This window comes from Parasteatoda tepidariorum, chromosome 9 (assembly GCF_982258835.1).
Source record: "Parasteatoda tepidariorum strain Cologne lab strain chromosome 9, Ptep-v5.0, whole genome shotgun sequence".
Taxonomy (NCBI): domain Eukaryota; kingdom Metazoa; phylum Arthropoda; class Arachnida; order Araneae; family Theridiidae; genus Parasteatoda; species Parasteatoda tepidariorum.
In genome coordinates, this window is record NC_141763.1 from 20,603,588 (window position 1) to 20,630,586 (window position 26,999).

Consider the following 26,999-nt stretch of genomic DNA (forward strand, 5'->3'; position numbering starts at 1 on the left):
AATTTCTTAAGTAAACATCTCTCTTCGTCGAACATTAACGCTGACCCAAAGGTGTCAACCATCTATTTGTATTGAAGTAAAATATGTCATGCTTAAACAGTTATTTCACCTTCTTTATTAAGAAACTATTGGACTACATTGGATTTCTAAAACAACAATTTTTTGAATAAATGGTTTTAAGATAAAATAAAATTTTGAATAAATACATTTCTAAGTTTTACTAAACTAATGGATTCAGACAAAAGCTGCTGAAGGTCAAAACAATAACATTGTACACAGTAAAATTTTACATGACCAGAAATATTGACAATAAATATTAAAATAATTTTTTTTTATTGCATAAGCTTAAAGTCTAACTTTAGATTGTTGAGTACTAGTTTGTCTGGGAAGTAAAGACTGCCCGTGCACAGTGCTGACCACACTGAAATAATCAAGCTGTTGGTCACAAAATTGTGGAGCCTTAACCTCCCATAATGTGTCGTTGCGAAAATGATTTACTTTTACTTAAAGTTTACACCTTACCTTCAGTATTCTATTATAATTTTTTAAGGAAAAAAAAAAGTTTAAAACTTTCTGCAAAAATTTAATTTATTTGATAAAGGAAAGGAGCATTTGAGATGAAATTAAAAGATAATCAACAGAAACATTTTTGTTCAAAATAGGAAGTAAATAATATACACACTTTTTAAACAAAAACAATTTTTTATTAGAATAGATAATTTCTTTTTACGATTTACAGAAGCCTGTATTTCTTGTATACACAAATAGTTACAAGGCACAATAGATGCACACAAAAACAAAAGAATCTAGACAAAAGCATTATTAAAAAAAATCTATAAAATATTCTTTTTGGTCCTATAAAAATACACATTGTATAGTGAAATAACATTTATTCATTATAACAACGTAACAGTTTGTTCAAGCTAAGTAATTTTTTTTTTTAAATTTGAAGGCACAAATTTTAAGTGAGCAAATTGTCATAAAACTTAATTTTAATAAAAGGCAACCATTAATAATTGAAAAATGAAATTTTATACACTGTAAAATAACAAAGCATTAAATTTAATCTTATTTTTTTTACACAGGGTGCGTAGCCAAATCTTTGAAGCAAAAATAAGCACTTTTTAAAAACTTTTCAAGCACTTTACAAAAATTTTCAAGCACTCAAAAAATTCATATTCAATCAATGATATTATTGAAAAACAAAAACTTTTTATAAACAGTTTTAGCGTTAAAAAAACCCCCAAAAAGAAACGGACGTAAATCGAAACAATCAGTACTTTCCCACATCACCGAGTGAATTCAACTTGACTCTGAACTCAGAACAAAAGTACCCTTACCCCCTACGTCAAAAAAGTGTTAGAAGTAAAATAAAATAAACAAGAATAAAATTAAAATAAATTAAAAAGAAAAACATTTCATAAGGATCTGATATTCTCTATCCGAATTGGAGCACTCGGGTTTCGGTTTCAAGTGTGCGCGCATGCGCAAGTCATAACGTTGGTACGACATGAAGTCCGCATGAATGATTACGTAGCAAACACCCCATTTTTTGTGAAATGCATGGGATCCATCAGATATCACTGAAGGGTAAAGAAAAATTATTCGTGAAAAAAAAGCACCTTTTAAAAACGCCTGCTGAAAAAAGCACCTTTAAAAACGAAATCCCCCCAAAAGCACCTGTAAGTACTTTTTACAAACGCTACGCACCCTGTTACAATATACATTATTAAAATACACTGATTTAGATTGTTTACATACAGTGAAGTATTTTGACTATTTTATGAAAATGACTACATACAGGCAAATGATTGTATAATGATAATTGATATCTCTCAAAGAATTAACAAAGAAAAAAAAATGTTGGAACACATAAAACTTGACATTTAAAATCATGTCAATAAAGAAATAAATACACTATTTTTCAGTGCAAAATAGTTTAAGAAGAATTCAAATTCAAATCAAAGTCAAGCATCTGATCCATGATCTTTGTTTTGATGGCTGAAAAATAAAATAAAAAACTAAATAAGTAAAGCTGATCTAGAAATCGAAAAATTACAGTTACTAATTGTTTTGTTTAAAACTATAGAGGTTTAACTCCTAGGTTCTAAAACTCATGATGATAATAAATAAAAAAGTCGTAGAAATAATTATAGTTAAAATAAAGAGACATGAATTTAGGTTTGCTTGTGATGAGAAGTTAAGGTTACATTGCAAACACAGGGTTCATGCTCTACTTTAGAAATAAAATTCAAGTACTTTTAAAGGACTTTTTAAGACTTATTATAAAATTCTCAAGGACTTAAATTTTAGTAAAAGATAGACTAAAATTTTACATTTTAAACTAAAATGTTTTGACGATAATAGTTGGTTGGCAGTCGATAACAGCAGTACTGAAAAATAAGACTTCCATTGCTCTCTTGATTTCGGAAAGTGATCTAAGTATAAAAAAAGCAAGGGCGATTGGCATCAAGTCAAGAATAAAATTCATGATTCACAAAAACGTCAGATTTGAATTTTGCACAAGGCCTATTTTAAGCTAGGTATACAACCTCTGAATAAGCAAAAATTCGAGCAGGATGAGGGGGGGGGATGTTCTATATAATACTGTGATATCAATAAGATATTTAAAAACAACTCTGCCGGGAGATTTTTATTTAATATTTAAAGTGGCAGAAGCATTTAGACAGTGAAATTTAAATTGCTCTTAAATATAATTTTGAAATTTTGACGACTTTTCTATTAAAGAAAATTAATCAATTATTGGATGTTGCGGCTTAATTATCATTTTAAATTTATTACGGGTAAACCATTTTAAATTGAATAAGTTGCCAACGTTCACCTCAATATCTTCTGATAGATTCTTACTAACAATTTTGGTCACTTAGACTGTTTTAATTAACCACTCATACTTGAATTATTTTTTTTTCAGTAGCATCGATCATACGCACTTGACATGGTCACATGAACACGAATCATAATGAGTAGTTTTCAAATAGAGTATAAATACGAAAATCGATGTTTGATATTACAACATCGATGTTTGATATTGCAACATCGATGTTTGATATTGCAAAATGCGTGGATACGAATAGCGACATTGGATTTTAAACTTGCGGAAAAACTAATCGCGATATTGGGGTTTAAAAACGCTTAAGTACAAATCGCGATATTAGATTTTTAAATTGCTTTAATGGGAATTGCAAGTACAATTTTTGAATCACGCGAAAACGAATCGCAACACATAGCTTTTAAATCAGTTAAAATACGAAGATCGATGATTGATATTAAAATTGCCTGAATAAGAATCGAGATTTTGCCAGAATCTGGTGCAGTTCCCAATATTTAAAATTCCTAAAATCAGCCAAACATACATAAAATCCTAAAATCAAACAGTACGTGTCATCATCTGAAAGGCGGGAAAGTCATTCTCTCACACTTACGTGCGTCAAAAAGTTAAACACAGAAATGCTGGAAATAGGGCTGTTTTCCCGAGTTTTCGATACTTTTCAAGGTCATTTTGAATTTTTCAAGGATTTAATATCATTTTCAAGTACTTCTAGGGGCCCTTGAAAATCAAAATGAAATTCAAGTACTTTTCAAGGTTTTTTCAAGGCCGCGGGAACACTGCAAACAATAAAATAAAGTAACTTAAATAACTAATTCACTATTTTAGAGGCAGCAGCTACATTTTTCTGAAAATGGTGAGGGTCAGACTAAAAATATAAATGGCAGACGGGGCAGGGAATCTACTTTCATCATTATTTTTATGACTTTAAATTTAAACAGTGTGCATAACCAGATTTTTCAACAAAAAATAAGCCCCTTTTAAGCACCCAAAAATATTTTAAACACTTTAAAAAAAAAAAAAAAACATAATTTGGATCTGTGCAGTAATAAATTTTTCCTTCTTTTATTGTTTAAAGTTCTTAATTTCTGAACATAAAATCAATAAAATTCAAAAACATTTTTACAAACTTCACAGTGAAAATCATGTATTTTTTTGTAATATAAAACGGCAATCGACACAGTAAAGAAAAAATCTCTTCTAAGATAGAAAGTTGAGCACTTTTTACAAATCCCGAATAAAAAAAGCACCTTTAAGGGCTTTTAAATAATGCAAAATAATGAATCAAAAATAACATTACAAAATGCTAAATGAGATAAGAACAATACGTAATCTAAGTCATAATTGCTTTTTTGTTAACAATTCATGAAATATAAAAATGCTCATTTCGCAGAATATGTTTGGAACTGCTTATAATATTCCATTTTAAAAAAATGTAGTGGGTAATAACAGATTGAGGAGTTAAATTTTTATTTTTACACAATACTAAATTTTTCAGAAAGTTCTTATTTCTTAGGATTTTTTGCAATGATTCCTTTATTTCTAATACAAATTATTTTCATGAATTAAGTTCTTGCGTATTTCTTTTTTAAAATTATTTCCTAACGCTTCTTTTCTCTTTCTTTCTTTAAATTGTATACTGCTTGTCTATACACAACACTTTCATTTTGAAGTTCTTTGTTAGATTATTATTCCTTGTGTTAATTTTTTTTAAATTTTTAATATCAATATTTTATTTCTCTGGGGAATGACCTTGGAGCGAGGTCCTCGACGGCGAGGTCAACCCAAGGGAATGACCTCGCGATTCATAATTTCACAATTTCAATATTATTTTGTTTTATCAAAATTAATGTGGTGAAAATTTTGAAACAAATTTAATAAAGATTAAACTACATTTTAGAACAAGTTGATGACAGCCCCTTAGCTTAGTAAAATAAACATCGACAATTGCAATTACTTTGAATTATTACTATACTAACTAAGAAGAAAGAGCTGGGTGGGTACTATCCATCTGAAATCCCAGAGAAGTAAAGAGAGTTAGCCAGAGAAGTAAAGGTGGCTGTATCGTTTTGTTACTTTTTTTTTTAATAAGTCTGTAAGATTGTATTAATAATCATAAATTATATCTCAAGCAAATACAACACAAGGGAATTTTATGTATGAACATATTTCAAAGAACTTACTGATTATGAACTAAAACTTTTCTCATTTCAGGATGAATATTTTTCACTATTTTGGAAAAGTCATACAATTTTTTCATTTGCTTCAAGAATTCAAAGCACTCATAGTCTTCCACCTGTTAGAACACAAAAGATTAACCTGATCATTCCGAAATTTAACAAATTAAAAAAAAAAACAATTTTCACAAAAATCAACAGAGGCAATTTGATGGTGACTGATGTTAAATAAACTTTTTTATTATTATTATCAGGGTAAGTAGCCAGATTTTTCAACAAAAAATAAGCACCTTTTAAGTACTTTTTAGGCACTCAAAAAATATTTTTATCTCTTTCAAAAAAAAAAAAAAAAAAAAAAAAAATTATTAGGATCTATGCAGCAATAATAAATTTTTTTTCTCTAATGTTTAAAGTTCTTAATTTATAAACATAAAATCAATAAAATTCAAAAAATTTTCAAATACTTTAGATAATCATGATAAAATAACTAGTTTTTGATAAATATTGCAGAGAAAATTGTGAAAATCAAACATTCTTTGTAATTTAGAATGGCAATCGATATGGCAAAGAAAAGATATCTTTTTATAAAAGATTGAAAATTAAGCACTTTTTTCAAACCTCGAATAAAAAAAAGCACCTTTAAGGGTTTTTAAAAAATTTAAATAAAAAATAAGCACCTTTAAGAATTTTTTAAAGACACTAAGCACCCTGATTTCAACAAAATACTTATTTTAAACTACGAAATTTGTCAGTGGAGGGATACTATTAAATATTTTCTCTCTCTTTTTATTGATATGTTGTTCTTTGAAACAGGGATCATTATAATTATGTTATTATTATAATCAAAAATCATATAATTGTGCTATTCTTTTACATAATGTTTAGAAATTATTAGATTTGAAGTTACTCATAGGTATCTTAGATCTAGTAATAACTCATAAATAAATCTTAGGTTCTTATCAAATCAACAAAAGCCAAAAACCATGACCCTGCACAAAATTTCAATATTTTAAAGAACCTTTTGGAAAATTTTTAACTCAGAAAACTACCCTTTCAAATAATCTAACTTTACTAAAATAATAACTCAATTCTCATGAGTGCGGTGTCAAGGTTTGAACAAGTTGTTTATTTTAACATTGCCAGTCAAAGGTAATTCAGCTTTTTTAACCGACTAATAACAAAAATCAATACAAGTTTTATTATTATTATTTTTTTAAAAATAGTTTAAGGGGAATTTATAGAAATAAGGATGAATAAATATGTTTCCCTAACATTGCTAACAACAATAAAATAAATCTTAATTCTTTTCACAGGTATTTTTGTTCATTTAAACAAAGTTATAAATTCATTACATTACACACATATTTTGCAAGCAGTGGGAATACTAACACAAATTTTGATTTAAAAGAATACTTTAAAACTGATGAAAATTATGTACTGTACTTCGGGCTTAATTTAAAGCACATGAAAACTGATTACTTTATTCTAATATATTATTTCTCCCTTTATTTGCTTACATTATACAATGAAAACAATTATAAATTTGATTTCTTCCCATAATATAATAGAAAAAAAAAATTCAAGGAACACTAACATTTATAATATGCACTTTAAGATTTCTTTTTAATGTTTTGTATGCAGATGAATGTTTCTGGGGACGATCAATTCGTTTCATCAGTTAAAACCAGGGTTTATGACCCACCCACACAAAAAAAAAACTCAAAGTGGGTTTTCTTTAAAATAAAAAAACTGGATTCAAATCGGTTTTTTATAAATACAATTGTAGCAACCACATAACTAAGCTACAACAGCGCCACCATGTACAAGGCAGTGGATGCTCAGACATCGAACTGAATGGACCTTCCTCTTATTTCTCTTTTCTTAAGTAATTAAATTTATGTTTGTTTGTCCGTGTGCTATATGTGTACTAATAAAATATTTGGCACTAAGCTTTTTCCCTTATTTTAAACCCCCCGAGATCTAGCAAGGGCCACACTGGCGCCCAACGTCTTCTGTTCGAAATAGTCTGAGCGTCTGCTCAATAATTTTTCAGGTAGAAAACCAGGGAAGCCCTTTCCCGTTCATCATTGTTTTGGAAAATCCCTTTCCTGCAAGAAAACAAACGATTTGTTCTGTACCAGTGGTACTGGTTTTCCTGAAGATTGAATAAAAATACTGTACGGAGTCCCGCATCCGTTGATAAGTATACTTTTTACAGTAAAATATTAAGTTAAATATTTACAAACTATTGAAACTTAATGAAAATATTGGTGTTATGTTTTAAAGTGTATATATTGTGCAAAAGCTTAGAAACTGCATTCTAAATATTTAAGCATTGAATTTTTCTTCATAAAAGAGTGTTTATACAATGTTATCGTAAGGGAAACTTATGTTGATGATTATCAAAAACTAATGTCTTATTTGAATTATATATATTTAGTACTTTCTAAAGAGCTTATCCAAAGCTCTATAATATGTGTATTACTTTGAAGAAAAATAAGATAGTAAATTGCGAAAGCTCATCCGAGCTTTATTTTGTTGTTATTGCACAGTTGCTTTTTGCACGATTGAGATTTGTTTACGTATTTTTGAATATAAGTTCATTATTTTAATCACAAAATGTATAAAAGTATTTCAGAATTCACCCCGAATTCTATAATTTTAGTTAAGTTAGGTAAAAACTGATTTATTTTGTTTCATGAAAGTGATAAAAGCAAATATTTAGTTTTATAAAACATTTTTATATTTATTGAATGTTTATTAAAGATGGCGACGTAAAGTTAGAAAGTTTCACTTTCAATCGCCTACGCAATCATTCTTAAAAAGTATATTAGTAATTCATTCCAACCAGGAAGTTGTGGATTAAAAATACTATTTAATTCATGGATAAATGAGAATAGCTTATTTATGTGTTTTGAAAAAATGTTATCCCAATAGAACGTTTATAAAATGAGTATTTTATTTTATTTTATTTGGTGGTTTAAGATGTCATTTATACTAAGCTCTCGTAACATTTATTGAACTAAATTGGATGTTTTGATTCCTCAAAAGTATTAAAAGAAGAAATCAGTTCTTTATTTTTTTTGTGATTATATTTAATAATTATGAAAAAAGATACATGTTAAAATATTATTCATCGCAATAATTTTGCGTATTGTTAATAAAATTACGTGTTATGACATAAACATTTAGTTTCATCTATTAAATTGAGCTTTATATTTTTTTTGAACAAATATTTTACATATTAACACACTGTTTAATTTTTGCGAAATAAATAAATGTTTTAAAAGTTATAAATTTTATAAAACTGTAGAAGTATTATGATTTGGTTTTCAAGCCATGTTCTCTATTGCTTCTTTTAGTGATTTTTTTTTTTAATCTTCAGAATAGAGATTTATTATTTTGCAATCTTGTTTAGCTTTTAAAGAAGATTATTAGAACTTTTATTTTGGTTTTATTTTCGTATAGTAGTGTTTTCTGTGTTTAAGAATGAATAATTTTATAATAAATTATTTTGAATCAGTATTCGTGCATAAAAGTGAAGGTTGATTTGTTACAACAGTTAAAAATAATATTCCATCATAGAATTTTAATTCATCGTTGTAAGTAAATATAATTTTATTTCTATCATTGAATATTTTATGTGGTAGTATTTTATGTGGTAAATACAATATTTTTTAAACATTTTTGCAATTTTAAAACTCTTTAGACAATGTGAATTCATTACATGTTTTAATATTTAAATTTCATATATCAAATTGGAAGTGAAGGTAAATTTAATTTGAGGTATTTTAACTGATTTTAAAATAAATAAGTGGTACTTATATTAGGATTTATAGGACACTATAAAAACACGAACTTTTACAAACTGTTATTTAGAATATGAAACTTTAATAGACATTACAACTATTACGAAAATTTCGAACTATTCTACAAAATGGCTTACCTTGCGAAAGGTCGAAAGGAAGACTTACGACGATTGGCACAAGAATTGGGTTTGAACGTAGGTGAAAATCTCAAAGTCATCCAACTAAAGGACTTAATTGTCGAGTCTGAGGGATACGACGAAGAGTTAACAAAAAATTTATTAACCACTTTAATAGAAGAGAGAATTTCCTTTGAAAAGGCATCTGAATTACAAGATATCGCTACACAAAAGGCAAATGAGCAAGCTCAAATCTCTAAACAAAGGGAAATGGAGCAGGAGCGAATCGCCAAAGAAAAAGAAATTGAAGATGAGAGAATAGAAAAAGCAAGAGCTCATGAACTTGAAACTCTTAAGCTACAACTTGAAGCCCAAAAGTTGTCTTCACTTTCACCGGCATCACCCGTTCTGAACGCCGATTCACCAAAACTTGAATTGAAAAAGTTGATCCCCAACTTTAATGCAAAAGAGGATGACATGTCATTGTTTCTCAATCTCTTTGAAAGGCAACTAAAGTTTCTAAAAGTTCCAGAAAATCAGTGGGTTGCATATTTGGTAGGAGTCCTGCCCAGTGACGTTGCAAAGATCATCGCTCGAGAACCAGATGAAAAGGCTCAAGATTACAACTTTATAAAAGATATCTTACTGAAAAGATTCAAGTTAAGTGCCGAGCGTTTTCGACAGTCATTTGCAACTCATAAGAAAAACCCTGATTGCACATGGAATGATTTTTATTTTGAACTTCGAAGCTATTTCGAAAATTGGATTAAGGAGGTTAATGTTAATACGTTTGAAAAGCTAAAAGAACTCATAATAACTGATCAGATAAAAAAGAAATGTCCACCAGACTTCAAGGAACATTTTTTGGATGATTGGAGTGAAATCATCTCGCCAATTGAACTTGTTGAAAAATTAGACGCATACGACAATCTTCGTCATAAAACAAAAAGAGAAGGACCAGTGGTTACCACTAAGAGACCATTCACAAAAGCAAGAGAAGACTATCCCAGATTCAACTCTGCGAAGAAAGAGGTCTTGGTCAGAAAATTCGAGAAGCCCAAGCAAGAAGAACACTCCTCTGTTTATTGCTATAATTGTGGCACGCCAGGATTTATCAAGTCGAACTGTCCAAATTGTCCTAAAACTGAAAAGAAGATTTCAACTCGTTTCCATAGCATTCAGCTGAACAGTATGTCAACATCCAGCCAGATGGCAATCCTCGAAGTAAACATCAATGGAATGTGGGGAACAGCATACGCAGATACTGCTGCAACTCATACCATAGCTGGTGAAAGCCTGTATCACCTCCTTAGAGAACAAGGGACTCGTTTCGAAAAGTCAAACCTTACCATGACTCTGGCCGACGGTAGCCAGCCAAAAAAGGAAGTTTTCAAAACCTATGTAAATATCTATCTGGAAAGAAGAAGATTTTCAATGCCAATTTTCGCCATTCCGGAGGCCCAAAGAAATAATACTCTGCTTGGAATTGACTTTATAAAAAAAGCAGGAATCGTTCTACATCTCAAAGAACACTCGTGGTACTTCAGTAATAGGCCATATAAAACTTTCCCATTTGTGAAACTCGATATTTCAGGAAATCCTGATGTACTTCAACCGGAAGTCAAAAATCATCTATCTGGAATTATGGACGACGCTACCCCAGCGAATCTCTACAAAAGCCTGCCAGAAGCTGAAGACCCTTTCTCTGAAGTTACGAATAACGCTACACCAGCAGAAAGTTTTCCACTTCAACGAGAGGTTACAGAACAGTTTGCCGATTCTGTTGAAACCAGTAAGGCAAAGAATTCTACTTTTCTTCAACCACATGAAGGGAAAAATCTTAACTCTAACCAGAGAAGACGACTCAATGCTTTATTGAATGACTACGAGCATATCTTCCGTCCAGGGGGAGATGCTACACCATATATCGAACACCGAATCGAAACAGGGAATGCAGCTCCAGTTGCATCGGCACCCTATAGACTCTCTCCTGCCAGAAAAGAAATCTTAAAAGAAATTGAAAAACTCCTTGCTACAGGAGTTATCGAGGAATGTGACTCTCCATATGCCTCACCTGCAGTTCTTATTCCAAAACCAAATGGAGAATTCCGTTTATGCATCGATTACCGCAAGCTTAATGCGGTCACCAAAGCAGATCCATACCCATTACCTCGTATGGACGACCTTCTCCACAAAGCCAAACATACATTATACATGTCAACTATTGATTTGAGTTCCGGTTACTATCAGATAAACATGCATCAACCAGACAAAGATAAAACTGCCTTTGTATGCCAGTTTGGGGTTTTCCGATTCAAAAGAATGCCCTTTGGTCTAAAGAATGCCCCTGCAACATTTCAGAGGCTTATGGACATTTTTCGAAATGGCTTAAAGGTAAACACCCTCGCTTATTTAGATGATATCATAGTAATGTCACCCACACTTGAAGATCATCTCGAAGATCTGCGTTTAGTGTTTGAACGTCTTCAACAATTCAACTTGTATGCTAACAGAGAAAAGTGCAATTTCTCTTGTTCCAAAGTCAGATACCTCGGACATTATATTACCAACTCCGGTATCGAAGTAGACCCCGCCAAAGTTGAGGCCATTGCTAGTATCCCGCCACCAAAGAATGTGAAACAGATTCAATCCTTTTTACAAACATGCAGCTGGTATCGAAGATTCATTCCTCAATTTGCTGCGATTTCTTGTCCTTTGAGCAATCTTACCAAAAAGCGGACCACGTGGAAGTGGGGTAAAGAGGAACAGTCTGCATTTGAATTCCTTAAGAAATGTTTAGTTTCTCCACCAGTTCTCAAGCAACTTGATGAGTCACAACCTTTTGTGATACGATCCGATGCATCCAATTATGCATTAGGTGCTGTTCTTCTTCAGGGACACGGTCCAGATGAGCATCCGTTAGAGTATGCAAGCCGTTTGCTAACCCCAGCAGAACGAAATTATTCCACAACTGAAAGGGAAGCACTTGCTGTGGTCTGGGCACTCGAAAAGTTTAGAGGATATATCGAAGGAGCGGAAGTTACTGTGGCATCTGATCACCAACCCTTGAAATGGCTTCTGAGCCTTAAATCCCCTACAGGTCGTCTTGCACGATGGGCATTACAGCTACAATCCTACAACTTAAAAGTTGAATAAATCCCTGGTAAAGCGAATGTCATTGCGGATATGCTTTCCCGTCCTAATTGTGTGCATGAAAAAGCGACCTGTGAAATCTGCACAATCATCGTGGACTTACCATCTAAAAGAGCCAGTGATGTTCGAGCAGAACAGTTGAAGGATGAAGATGTGAAGAAAATAATAGACAGCTTTGAAAGTGGTTCAAGAGACGAAAATTTTGCAAATTGGACTCAAAGAGGTTATGTCATGAACCAAGGTGTCTTATACCGTTACGCTCCAGATTCTGATTCAGAAGAAGCGCAGTTAGTCGTCCCCATTCACGAACGAGAAAGAGTGATGAAGGAACATCATGATGCCCCAACCGCAGGACACTATGGTGCAGAGGGCACATTTCACAGAATTTCAACCAGATATTACTTTCCTGGAATGCGCAAGTACATCACGGATTATGTTAAAAACTGTAAAGATTGCAATAGATACAAACCAAGTAACCAAAAACCTGCCGGTCTTCTAAGAACTCCAATTTATTCCCAAAGATTCGAAACATTGTCGATCGATCTTTTCGGTCCCTTGCCTGAAACCGCTGACGGTAAAAAATGGATTTTCATTATCGAAGACCCAACTACAAAATGGGTTGAACTATTTTCTCTCAAATCTGCCACTGCTCGAGAATGTGCCATGACACTTTTAGAAGAAGTTTTTCTACGCTATGGCCTTCCCCGTAGACTTATTAGTGATAATGGAACTCAGTTCGTAAGTGCCGTACTCCAACAACTTTGTTATTTACTTGACATTACACAAATACTAACTCCTGTATATTATCCACAAGCCAATCCAGTTGAACGCAAGAATCGAGATTTGAAACCCAGACTTTCTATTCTTGTGGGTGATGATCATGCCATGTGGTCAGAGAAACTTCCGATGATACGTTTTGCGCTTAATACTACAAAGTGCGAAACTACAGGACAAACTGCAGCATTTCTGCAGTTCGGCAGAGAACTACGAACTCTCGATGACATAAAACATGACCTTAGACCAGTTATTCACAATGACAATTTTGTTGAAGAAATTACACCATACTTAAAAAGATTTTCGAAATATTCGACACAAATTAAGGATTTTATTGAAAAGAAGCAAGATCGAAGAAAAATATATGCCGATAAAAGAAAAAGACAAGTTGCTCAATATGCACCTGGTGATCGCGTGTGGGTTGCTTCACACCCTGTAAGTAACAAAGCTAAACAAAAATCAGCTAAATTTGCACCTCGTCGTGACGGTCCTTATATTATACTTTCCCAACGTTCACCAACAAGTTATGAAGTTTCAACTCCTAATGAACCCAATGTTTGTGTCGGAACTTATCATACCTCTTCCTTGAGTCCTTACGTTCAAACTCCTGATACTGACACTCAGCCAATATATCCGCTTCGTAAGCGAGGTCGACCAAAAAGACCCCAAATTAATACCCTTTCCCAAAATCCACATCCAAGTGTTGCTCTTTCTGTCTCCTCGCCGGGACGTCGTCGGAGCCAGAGGGGGAGACTGTAGCAACCACATAACTAAGCTACAACAGCGCCACCATGTACAAGGCAGTGGATGCTCAGACATCGAACTGAATGGACCTTCCTCTTATTTCTCTTTTCTTAAGTAATTAAATTTATGTTTGTTTGTCCGTGTGCTATATGTGTACTAATAAAATATTTGGCACTAAGCTTTTTCCCTTATTTTAAACCCCCCGAGATCTAGCAAGGGCCACACAATCAAAATAGATTAATAAGGAATAATATTAAAAAAAAGAAAGAAAAGGATTTAAGGGATTTCATATTTATCTTAAATATGATTCTGGAATTTTCAAATCTACACTAACTATAGTTTAAAGAGTAATTTCTAAAACTACTAGAAAATTTTCTAAATAAACAGTAGTGCTGTAGTTAGTTGGCCTGCAAAAAGCTTACGTTATAACTAAAAAAATAAAAGTTTAATAATAAATAAATAAAACAGCATATTTCTCTGATCCAATATATTATGATTTTATTTTTAGTCAAGAAGTAATCTAAGAGTCTTTCATTAATACCAGCATGGAAAGATGATACTACTTTAAAATTAAAAACTTTTTATTTTAATTCATAACTTAAATAGTATTTCTGTACATGCTTTCTTTTTATTAAAATTGTTCTTTTCTGAATTAAAAATTAAATCCTACAAGTGTTTAACTAGATAATATCTTAAAAAACCCACACAGGTTGAGTTTCTTTTTAAAAATCCAGGTTTTTTTTAAACCCTGGTAAAAACTAATCCTAAAATGACTGAACAAAATGTTTGCAGGATTTCATACTATTTAACAGAAAATAATTTATTGCATAATTGCTCAATGTTTTTCACAAATTTACAAAGCAGGACTCAGACAAGATTTATCAGATCAAGTCTTGCTACGTATAGCAAAAATAAACCACAGAATCAGAAAGAAAAAAAAAAGAAAAACACTAATGGTGCACATTTCATATATTACAGTCCCACATTATAAGCAGAAACCCTGTGGCAAATTTTTTTCGAACTATCTGCGACAAAACTCTCCAGTAATAGTAACTTTCTGCAATATATTTTTAATAATAAAAAACACACATGTAACTAATTTAAAATAACAAAAGCACTGTCTACAAAAGAAAAAAACTATAATTTTTTTAATTGAAAATGTAATAATTTTTTATTCTAATATTATGAGTGATATTCTTGCATTTTGTTGTGTGGGGGATGCAAAAATAATTTCCTTTTTCGCATTTTGTAAATAATCATAACAATAAAAATCACGAAACCGTAGTAGTAAATACCGAAAAAAAGATCGATGACGAAATCACGCGAATCAGACTCCTCAAATGTATGTTTCATTTTTAAATTAGGTAGTTGTTAAAAATAATATCGTATAAAACATATCAGATTTAAAAACTATGGAGAAATCAATAGCAATAACTACCAAATACAGGATAGAACCACTGCCAAAAAATGTAAATACCCAAATGCATGATTCGAATTTTTTACATCGTTTGAAGTATATCAGGTTACTTAAAAACCATGTGAAAATCAACCTCAATAACTGCCAAAAATACAATCTAAACATCACAAAGATACTATTGGCGTCAATTGAGAAAGCCAAAAAGTGATGATCTAAATATTACTTGTAAATTTCAGTAGAAAAGAAAACTACAATCGTTTACTTTTCAAAAGAAAACTCTTTCTGCTACAAAGTTGCGGTGTCACTGCGATTTTGCCCCCGGGAGTAGAAAATAATCTCCATATTTAACAGCCTGATAGATACAAAAAACACTTAGAAAAATTAAAAAATCCTTACAACTAAACGATAAGGTCCTTCTCCATATTGAGAATGTCTCGATTTCTTAGAGACAGGTAACATAACATTCTTGGTAAATTCCATTGTTTCAGAAAGAGACACTGTAAAACAACAATACTAATAAGATTCCAAAGCCTTTTGAAATTATACAGGGTGGAAATAAATACATTATACTAAATAAGTATCAACTTACCAAACTCAGGTTCTTTGCGTTTCTTGGATGAGCCAATTTCAAGAGCTGAAGCCTGTTGTTCATCAGACTTGCGATCCCGACCAGGACAAGCGCATATTTTAACATCGACTTTCCGCCTTCCCAATACTTGGTTCCTGAAACAGCAACGATTGTTACTTTAATGAGCAACAACAATTGAATAAGGAGTTTTCAAATAACTACTTAATATGAAAAATAATGGCAAGAAAGAAAAAGGTATTTAGAGTATAATCATGCTGAAAATAAATACACAAATATTAAATAAAATAAAATAAAAGGAACATTTTTTAAACAAATTATGCAAAATTACAATCATTATTTTCAATAATTCAATTATCATATGCTAAAAAATATTTGGATATAGTGAACCATCTTTTATACTGAGCATATTACTGAATCTGTAGAAAGTCCACTTCAGCAGGGCTCGATTGCAAAACTTCAGGAAAGTCAGATGTTTTAACCAGGTGTATGTTAAAATGGCTTATTTTGGTTTACCTTCTTTAGGAAACACCGATTATTTATTTATTATTATGAGAAGCACATATTATTTATTTATTAATTTTGAGAGCTTTGCTTCGAAATGTAAGAAATTTGTCAAAAAATAAGTTTTAAATAAATTAGAATTAAATTCTAAAGCTTAAAAAAAATAATTATATTTTTCTGAGAAAAGAAACCTCTTAGTTGGGATATTTAGGTGCAGATAGAATAGTATACAAAGCAAAACCTTCAAATTTAACACAGCATGTCTTGTGAGCAATAAAAAAAGAACAAGACTAATCCAAATTTTAAAGGTAAAATTCTAAAAAAAAAAAAAAAAATTATAGAACTTTTTCATGTAAGTTGTGTGTTGTTTTAATTGCATTATAAAAATTTACTTATAATTAATACAGGGGTGATTGCGAGTCCAACTCAAAAATTCTGAAAATTTCTTGAGTAAAATCATTAATGACGCATTTCAAAAAATTTATGTCTTTATAAATTTAAATCTTTGATACTATCAAAACTAAATAAATTATATACAGCATAATTTAAGTGAATAATTATGTACAAGTTTACTTTTATCTCTAAACACATTTCAGGGGTCTGTTTAGAAGAAATTTGGGTCCGTTAACGGACCCTTCACAAAATAATTTATCTTTTAATCGCACCCTTCACAAATTTGTGTATCTTCATTATTGTCCTGTTAATCGAATAAACCCTTCCCAGGGGGGCAAAAAGAAAGATGAATGTAAATGAACTAAGTTAATAAAATTTTAATTTATAAAAACTACTAACATTGTCGGTTATTATACCATCGTCAACAGCTACTATTGAAAAGTTATTTTCGAAAATGAATCTTGTTCGCACTGAGTTGCGAACGAGGATGGAACAAGAGACACTCATAAGACATTTATTGTAAATGGGTCAGAAAAATTGACTGATGCTGAGTGTTCAGCTATTATAGATATTTTCAAATCTACAGGCAATCGACGTATATTGCTCTAATATTTTGATAATTATGTTTCTCTGTTTTAATTCTAAGGCTAGGTTTGATCTCATTTCATTTATATTATGTACCTTAACCTCTTCGAAGTCAAAAAAATTTATAAATTCAAAATGTAGTATTCTAAGAAAATATAACAAATATCATGTGTACATTCGTATTGATATTAAATGATAATTTTTTTTGTAAATAAATAATTGAGCAATATATATTTATTCATAAAATTAATTGATAAAATATTATGTAAATAAAAATTAAGTTAGGTAAATTAAACAAAAAAATATTATGAATTTAAGAATTGTTTAAGTTTACTTAATGCGTAACAAATTAGAAGTGATACACAACTAAGTTGTGTCATTTAAAATAAGTCAATAGAAATTATTAAAAATGTGAGCGATTTTATTTCCATTATTCGTCCGAAATGAATATTCTACGTTCAGCAGTACAGGCTAAATACCAAATATTTGCATGTTGCATCTCCAATTTAGTAGCGGCTATAGCTGTTTATTTTTGAAAATTAATTTTTTTTAAAAATGTTAATATACAGTGTTGAGCATTATCTTGTATCTATTTACAATTTAAAAACTCCTTGAAATGGTTTTTTTGCAATAATAAGACCTTATTTGCACAAATTCACAAAAGCAAAAGAATGTGACTTAATGCTTATTTTATATTCAGAAATTACGAGTAATTTTTTTTACAATTTTACAAAAACAGGACCTTTCACAAAATGTCTGGACAGACCCTTGCATTTATTATTCTACCAGAAAAAATATTTACAAATGAAAGATGCCAAGGATAAATTATAGCTCTAATATTTTTAAATAAAATATACAAAAAATTTTATACATAAATGTGATCGACGATTTCATGAAACTTCCGGAAATGCGCTTAGGGAAAAATCCGGAAATCCAGATTTTTTCTGGAGCACAATCACCTCTGTTAATATGCATTAAGAATTCAAAATAAATGCAAAAAAATTCTTTTTCCTAATTTTTTTTTTTCATTGTACCATGCTGTTTAGTTATTTTTAACTTCATTCATATCAATCAAGATATAAAATTTTTTAATTAATAAATTCATGGTTAAAAATAAACATAATTTTACTTAATGCTTCTATTATATTATTTTAATAAATATAAAAAAAATGTCAATTTGAATTGTACATGATACAAGTTCAACATGATAGTTCCTAAACATTTAGTAGGTTTTATATCGAACAACTAAAACATGTAATTAATGGGATAATTCAATAAATAATAAAGTAATTAATTCAACAAATACCCTTTCTCTAAAGTGAAGACAAGCATCAAAGGTCTTCTGTTTGGGCCAAAAGGACAAGAGCCAAAGCAAGTAAACTTATATATGTAGGTGGAGAATAATTGGCCAGCTACAAAGAAAGCAAAATATAATTATTTTTATGAAAAGAAAGAAATATGAAATGAGAAGTTTATTTTAAGCAGAATATTTACCAGGAGGATTTTCAAAAGGAACAAGAACACTATGGCGTCTGGTAGATGGATCAATATCATAGCTAACATTTGAGCTTTCACATCTTACTAGATGTTCTGCTTCAAAAATATCTATGAAAAAAAAAAATATTAGGATTAATGTTCAAAATTCAAAAAAAAAATATTTTTAAAATAAATAAAATTATATTACTAAATCTTTCAGGAAATAAATTGTAATTTATTTTCGTCCTTAAAGTAGAAAACTTGTTTAAAAATTTAAAACGGTAAAATGTACTAAAATTATAAATATTCAGCTAATAAGGAAAATTGAGGCAGAGAGTACATTAAAAAAAAAAAACGCTTTGCGCAGTTTTGTAACATAAAACACTTAATTGAATATATAACTAATATTACAGACTAGGAAAACTAATAAACTATACAAAATTTAGGAAAGATCCCCAGTTTAGATCAAAAGATATAAGCTAAGGGTATCTCCCCAGTACAAGTTTATTTGATACATAAAATTTCAACAAAAAAAACCTTTACTAATGAATTTTATATGAAAGTTTTTCAGTTCTAGCAAAACCATAACAATGACAAAACAAATAATTACATATACAGGGTGTGTAGCCAGAATTTATAAAAAAAAAAAAAAAAAATTAGCACTTTTCAAGCACTCAAAAAATATTTTTAATCACTTTCGAAAGAAAAAAAAAATTAATTAGAATCAGTGCAGTAAGAAAAATTATTTTTTTCTACCATTTAAAGTTCTTCATTTATAAACATAAAAACAATAAAATTCAAAAACTTTACAAAATCATGATAAAATAACTAGTTTATGATAAATATTGCAGAGAAAATGGCTCATCATGCTTTTTTTGTAATTCATAACGACAATCGAAAAGAAAAATCTCTTTTTAAAATATAGAAAATTAGCATTTTTTACACACCCCGATTAAAAAAAAAGGACCTTTAAGGGCTTTTAAAAAATGCAAATCAGAAATAAGCACCTTTAAGCACTTTTAAAAAACTCTACGCACCCTGATATAGATTAATTTATAACAAGTATAAATTACAGTCTACATACTTTTTGACTTTTCTTCTAGAGAGTGATTAACACAACGCACAACAACTTCAGATGCAGACTCTGGAGAACTATATAAAGCTATGGCTCTGATTTTAACATTCTCTGGCATCAGAGTATTAGTAGAGAAATTGATGGGGCACGGTGCATCCTTGCCAACATACAGCTTGTCCAAAGATTTGGAATACTAAATAAGAGAAATACAGCTTATTTAAAAACCATGATCATAATAGAAAAATACAACACGAAACTTTGAAATATTTACCGTCCATGAAACGCCCTTTGTACTCTTCTCTTGTTGGCTGAATGACACATTGAAATTATAATCACCAGGCCAGTTTTGGCTGAAAAGAAGGGATCATTTAGTAATAACATTTATATTCTAAGTGTCATATAAGATAAATGTGTATTAGGGTTGGCAAGTTTTTGACACATGATGGTTTTTACCGTCATGTCAAAAACCCATAGTTTTGGTAAAACTGTATTTTTATTTGAGTTTAACTGCTTATAATTTAAAATTAATTCATTTTTGGGCAATAAAATTAAGAATAAAAGTTGTTAAATTAAATTTAAAAACAGATTCTTGCATTTTCCCAACATGATTATATCAAAACATACTATTTGAAGTAAAATATTAGAATACTAAACAAAATTTTTAACATTTCCAAGCATTATTTTGTTTTGCATATTACATTACTGAAGAATGTCAAGTCATTCCTGACTTAGAGTTTGTTAGTAGTTACTAGTTATGAAAGTTTTGTTTAGCTTATTTCTAATATTTAAGAAATGCCAAATTTTAAATTCTTCTTTTTAGTTCCTGAATTTATTAATAGTTCCAAGCTTTTTTGTTTGTTTATTACTAATAATTAAGAAGTGCAAAATTTTGAATCCTTTGCAAATCAAGCTATAATGATAAAACTATCACTATTTTCAATAAGTATATAACAATATTTCTATATGAATGTATATCCTTCTATAAGAATTCATGTATATAGTTGCAAAATCAATAGCAATCATTTACAACATTCATTTATAAAGGCAATTATGTGAAAATAATATATTGTCCGCTATACGCTGTTAATGAAAGAAAACAGTAGGTTTTTGACGGTTTTTACCACTGTCATGTCAAAAACCAGTTTTTGACGGCAAAAACCCAACCCTGCTGTGTATGCGTGAACAATTTTTTAAAATAATATAACTAAAATTTTGTTAAATGATTTAATTGTCATATACCATGCCAAGATCAATTTAGTCAAGTTGGTGGCAAATATGATAATTTTTATATATTAAAATTTTTTTTAGATTTGCAGAAAATTAAATACTTTTAATAAATTCATTAAAAAAAATACTTTTTCATTAAAAAGAACATACATTTCCTAAAAAATTTCCCTTATCAATTGATTTCGCAAATATATGCATAAACATATATATTGTGATACATGATTACTCAAATTAGAAATTCACTCATCGCAAAATCGTATTAATAATTGGGTTTTTCGAGACTTCCAAGTCACCCTATTACAGTTAGGAGATTCAATGAGAAGGTGCCTACCACAATTTAAACTGCTTAGTGAGAAAGACACAAAGAGATATTTTTTTAGTTTTACTTGCAACATTGATTCAAACTGACAATTCCTTAAAATTCAGAGATTAAAGTAAATAGTGGAACAATGTACAAGTTTTAAGTTTTCAAATTTGAAGAAGGCCCCTAAGAGTATTTGCTAATGAATAACAACATTAGAAAGGCTTGCCACTAGCAACATAATAAAAAATGCCAAGTGTGTAAACATTTTAAATGAGTGTTGATGATTTATTATAGATCTTCCTAATTGGTAGCCTCCACAGCAAGATATAAAATATTTTTTCATACACAAAAAAGGGCAATCCAAGTTTTATCTTCAACGTTGTGGGCCAAAATATTATGTGAGTCAATTTTCATTTTAAAAATTAAATAAATAAAATTATAAATAAATACAAATCTTACATTTATTTCTATGTTTATAATGTATGAAGTTTGACCATTAGTCACTATAACTTAATTTTTTTAAATAATTAAAATTGGAAGTGGTTCAATAGCAGGTTTTTTTACAACAAATATTTTCGTTTGTTTTTTTATGCTGGTTTTTTTCATATTTTAAATACATCAGGGGTCTGTCCAGACATTTTGTGAAAGGTCCGTTTTTCGTGAAATTGTGAAAAAATTACTCACATTCTTTCAACCAGGGTCCGCTTTTATAAATTTGTGCAAATAGGATCAGTTATTGCAAAAAAAAAAAACTTTTTCAAGGAGTTTTTAAATTGTAAAGACATACAAGATTATGCTCAACACAGTAAAATTATAATTAAAAAAATTAAATTTTAAAAAATAAACAATTGCTGCTTCTAAATTAGAGATGCAACATACAAATATTTGGTATTCAGCCTATATTGCTGAATGCAGAATATTAATTTCGGACGAATAATGGATGAATTGTCTGCCGAAGACAAAACTTAATTCGTTTACATCCATCTTTCTTGTTTTCTGCCCTGGAAAGGGTTTATTCGATTAAAAAAATAATAATGAAGATAAACAAATTTGTGAAGGTCCGATTAAAAAAAAATCATTTTGTGAAGGGTCCGTTTTTAAGTTAAAATATTTTGTGAAGGGTCCGTTTTTAAGTTAAAATATTTTGTGAAGGGTCCGTTTTTAAGTTAAAATATTTTGTGAAGGGTCCGTTTTTCTGGAAAGATATTTTGTGAAGGGTCCGTTTTTCTGAAAAGATATTTTGTGAAGGATCCGTTAACGGACCCAAATTTCTTCTAAACAGACCCCTGTACATGTATATAAAATACTTTGTAAGAATTTTTTCATTATTTTTAAACCTATAAATCTTAAGTCGTTTTTAATTCAAAAAATATTAAAACAAAGCTTGTGCTTGCTTGAACTATAAGACATTGGTTTTATTTTAGTTTATTTCTTTAAATTATTTTTGATTTATTTACGATTTCTGATTGTGTAGTTTTCATTCAAAAATAATTTTTGAACAAAAGTTATCAAGATGTCTAACAGACGATATAAAAGTTTGCACATCGGCCAGTCCTAGGCCTAAGAGAGGGTAAAGAACAACAACACTGAAAATACATGTAAACTGAAATCATGGGGAAAAAATGTGAGGAACTATTTTGTACAAAAAGAGAACAATATTATTTACATACTTAATTTTTTTTTACTATAATTGTTAATTATATGTATAATTGATGCACAATAATTGTTAAAGCATTACATGAATTACAATTATTGATATTAAAATAATAAATTAAAACAAAATAAAGTAGAAATGTCATGAAAAAAACAAGACATTTAACATGGCATTCTCTTTCTCTAATAATAACAGTAGAACAAATATTTTTTATTCAGAACAATGTTCTTAGAATGAAAATAAATCACTAAAATTCATAAGAAAAAAAGAAAGAAAAAGGGCAGATACCTGGCTGGTAAGGATGATGGTGCAAGAGGAACTGAAGAAGCAACTTGAGGAACATTGTTTGTTTCGATTAATTCCTAGAAAAACAGTGAGAATGTAACTAAAAACACTATTTATGTGACAGAAATAACTTATTGTAAATATGTTAACAAGGTGCGTTGTCAAATCTTTCCACAAAAACTAATCACTTTTTAAGCACTAAATGAATTTTTTAAAGCAGTATATACATTGACAAAATGCAAAATAGTTTTCAAAATCTTTTCATGATCATTATAAAATAACTAGTTTCTGATAAAGAACTCTTTTCTTGATTACATTAGCAACCATAAAAAAATAGAGAGATTTTTCGGCTCCATTTCAGGGGTGGAAAATGACACCTGAAATTGAAAATATCTCGCAAAATGCAGCAGAGTAGCACACGAGAGTGCAAGAATCTCACCGAACCCAGCTCAGTATAAGTACATGCAGACCCGCAAGTTTAATCAAACATGTAAAATGATTGGCGCTTTCACACGCTAGGGAATGGCGGTACGCCGAAATGCATTGTGTTTGAAATGCATTGTAAAAATTTTGCATAGCACGTGAAAACCATGTTTTTGCATAACACATGTTAAAAATAGACATGGTAAAAAAAAAAATAATCTCATTTTCGAAAAGGGAAAATTAAGCATCCTAAAGATGCACCAAAAAAAGCATCTATTTGGTGGCTTTTAAAAAACTAAATAAAAAAGAAGCACCTTTAAGTACTTTTAAAAAACGCTCAGCACCATGGTTAAGGCAGTTAAGAAAAGTTCTCATAACATTTAATGTCTAATCATTTACACCGTAGGTTTTTAACCTTTTTTTAGCTCACTGACCCTTTTGAAAAACGTTAACCCTTTATAAAAGTACTTTTAATATTCTTGCTGTGATTCACTTATAAATTATTGAAATTATTATTGACTAATGAATTTATATTTTAACTTTTTTAAGACAATTTTTATTAAAGTAGCCCTCATGCGAAAATTATAGGTATTTGCATGGAAATAAATTCAATGTAACACTCTCCAATTTAAATTAAATAATCAACTAAATATTATAGCTTATAAATTATTTCACCTAAATGTAATTTTAAGTTAACTTCAAATCTTAAATATATGTGAAAACGGGCAGTAACAAAAAAACAAAGTCATTAAAAAAAATAAGGTTAAAGAATATGCTTACCACAGGAACAACTTCTCTGTTATTATAATTATTCTGGACAGATAAGTTATTGAAGTGGTCGTTGTCCAACTAAAATAAATTAAAATAAATTTATGGGCAATATAGAGTAAAGAAAAAACTCTTGATAAAATAAATATCCGAGTTGCATTTCAAAGTAAAATATTTTTACGGTTAATTATGGATGTAAAAACAAATTTAACGACTTAATTTATTTGGATCGGGGACAAAAACTTACCAATGTTTCAGTTAAAATAGTGGATATTATCAGGGCTCAAAATTGTATGTGGTCTTCTAGACCATCAACTTATAAGAGACATGTAAACATAGGAGTGATTAAATTTGGTGAATTTCTAACCCTTAAAAAATATATATAAATGAGTCCATTAAAAAAATAATAAAAACACTAATAGAATGATTATCGTCAATAAATTCCTGGATTAAAAAATAACCATTTCGATTAAGATAACAGATATATATATCCACACAAACATATATATACATACATATCTTATTTAGTTAAAATACAGTAAAATATGAACTCATTCTTAATAACAAAAAAAAAGTTCTTTAAACTATAAACAAGAATTATAAATTGCAACAAATTCAAAAGTTATACTTTTACAATAACAAATTCTATAATTAATGCCTGAAGATAAAGGAAAATTCTTAGAAATCTTTTCATCAATAAAAAATAAAAGTTATTTTAATTAGCCAGTAGGAACCAGTTTGTACCAAGAATCACAAAAGCTTTACAATACAATGCATTTATTGCTAGCATTCCACGCTCTCTTGCACATAAATAATTACAAACAGGTTATAAGGTTTATGAACTCAACAAGTTTTAACTTGTACATACCTTGACTATATTTATGGACAAATTGAATACAGTTTCAATATAGTAAAAAAAGATAAAGCAATAATTATAATTCCTTAATATTTTTATTTATTTCTTCATGTTGGGCGAATTTTGTTAAAATATAAATAACAGGGTGAGTAGATATTTTTCAACAAGAAATAAGCACTTTTTTAACACTTATTAAAATATAAAAAAAATCATAATTAGGATCTGCGTAGAAAATTACTTTTTTCTGTCGTTTAAAGTTCTTAATTTATAAACATAAAATCAATAAAATTAAAAAAACATTTTCAAAAGCTTTACATAATCATGATAAAATAACTATTTTCTGATAAATATTGCAGAGAAAATTGTGAAAATCAAAGAAAAAATCTCTTTCAAAGATAGAAAATTAAGCACTTTTTTCAAACACCGAATAAAAAAAGCCCCTTAACTACTTTTTAAAAATGCTAAGCACCCTGAATAAGTACACTTAAAAGTTTTAAAACTGATGAAAAAGACTGTTCTTAAAATTGTGATATTAAATTTTATAATATTTACTTAATAATAAAATATAATAGGAAATTCGAAAAATTCAAACAACTAAGCCAGAATATTAGTTGTCTTTAAAACAGATCATGATTGTTAACTCAAGGGCAACAAAAATGTTGTACAAAACTTATAAAGGTAATTGCTTTAAAATTAGAAATTTGGATATTAAATGTCTGAGTAATTAGATTCAATTTATAAAATAAAAAGAAGCTTAAAAGTTAACTTTTAACAATTTTAACTAATTTCAACTTATTATAACTATAAAAAAATAGTTACAATAACTATTATCCTAACTAATTATAAAAATTGGATGAACATATTTTGAATTATTTAAACATATTTAATTTTATATAAATTTGTTTTTAAGTTAATCATCAGAATTTCAGTCATGCATGAGCATGTGGCCCTAATGCAAGTGGCCTTTCTGTCAAAAAATTAGAGCACTCCTACTTTTTAGAACTTGTTATTTCAAACTTAAAATTGATAAATCGTTACAAAACACGTCGTAGAAAATAAAAATATAGCTAATAAAATAAAAAAAATTAGGAATGATAAATTTGTAAAAAACGTAAACAAAACATTTGACTACAAAAAAAAGCAATTAAAAATATAATAAGATGAAACAAAATTTAAACTAACGGCGGGAAAAACAATCTAAATAAGCATAGAAGCAATTAAATAAAATCTAACTAAACAAAACTAGCCAAAAAAATTCCAAAATTTTACGCTTTAAGAGAGAAAAAAAAAAGGTGAGTAAAAAGTTAACATAAAGTAATTAAGATTTAAAGATAAGGCAATGATGATTTAAAATAAATTAATTTCAATATTAAAATAAAATGTATTTATAAAAAAAAGAAAGTAACTAACCACCACTGCTGGAGGCAAATTCGGCATTTTGATCTTGGACCGTTGATTTTTCTTAGCGTCGAAAAGCATCTCGGAAAAATTACGAATTTAATCCGCACGCGAAAAATCGAAACACACAATGCTGATCCTAAACAGCGCGACCACGTTTTAAAAGCACACCTATCCTTTCGGCTCAAACAAGTTCGTTCTTGACGAAACAAGGCAGGAGCAAACGTGTAGCGGAGAGGTAATGAAAAACAAAATAACGATCCGATGTTATCATTGGGGGAAGATAGTATTCTCGGAAGCTGCAGATGGTTTCGCTTTACTTTTAACGATTTCACAATCGCAAACTAGTACGACTATTCGACGAGTTGGAACAAGAAAAGCAAACCACAATAGAATTCCGGGGTTTTGCTTTTTAAACGTGGGTAAA

General features: G+C 29.4%; 1 protein-coding gene across 13 annotated transcripts in view; it reads right to left on the bottom strand.

Moving 5' to 3' along the window:
- Positions 1-682: 682 nt before the first annotated feature.
- The window catches only part of LOC107437065 (cellular tumor antigen p53), a 75,919-nt gene continuing 49,602 nt past the window's right edge, over positions 683-26,999 (bottom strand). For 12 of the 13 annotated variants that reach the window (XM_087150999.1, XM_087150997.1, XM_087151000.1 and 9 more), the window contains 10 exons: positions 24,331-24,399; positions 23,131-23,204; positions 19,929-20,007; positions 19,667-19,850; positions 18,601-18,711; positions 18,413-18,518; positions 15,628-15,761; positions 15,435-15,535; positions 5,032-5,144; positions 683-2,001 (listed from right to left, as the gene is read on the bottom strand). In XM_087150999.1, the coding sequence (XP_087007125.1) occupies positions 1,968-2,001; positions 5,032-5,144; positions 15,435-15,535; positions 15,628-15,761; positions 18,413-18,518; positions 18,601-18,711; positions 19,667-19,850; positions 19,929-20,007; positions 23,131-23,204; positions 24,331-24,399 (1,005 nt within the window). In that variant the 3' untranslated portion in view covers positions 683-1,967. Of the gene's footprint in view, positions 2,002-5,031; positions 5,145-15,434; positions 15,536-15,627; positions 15,762-18,412; positions 18,519-18,600; positions 18,712-19,666; positions 19,851-19,928; positions 20,008-23,130; positions 23,205-24,330; positions 24,400-26,584; positions 26,913-26,999 lie in introns of those variants that run through there. The other variant, XM_087151005.1, reaches the window with a different exon arrangement.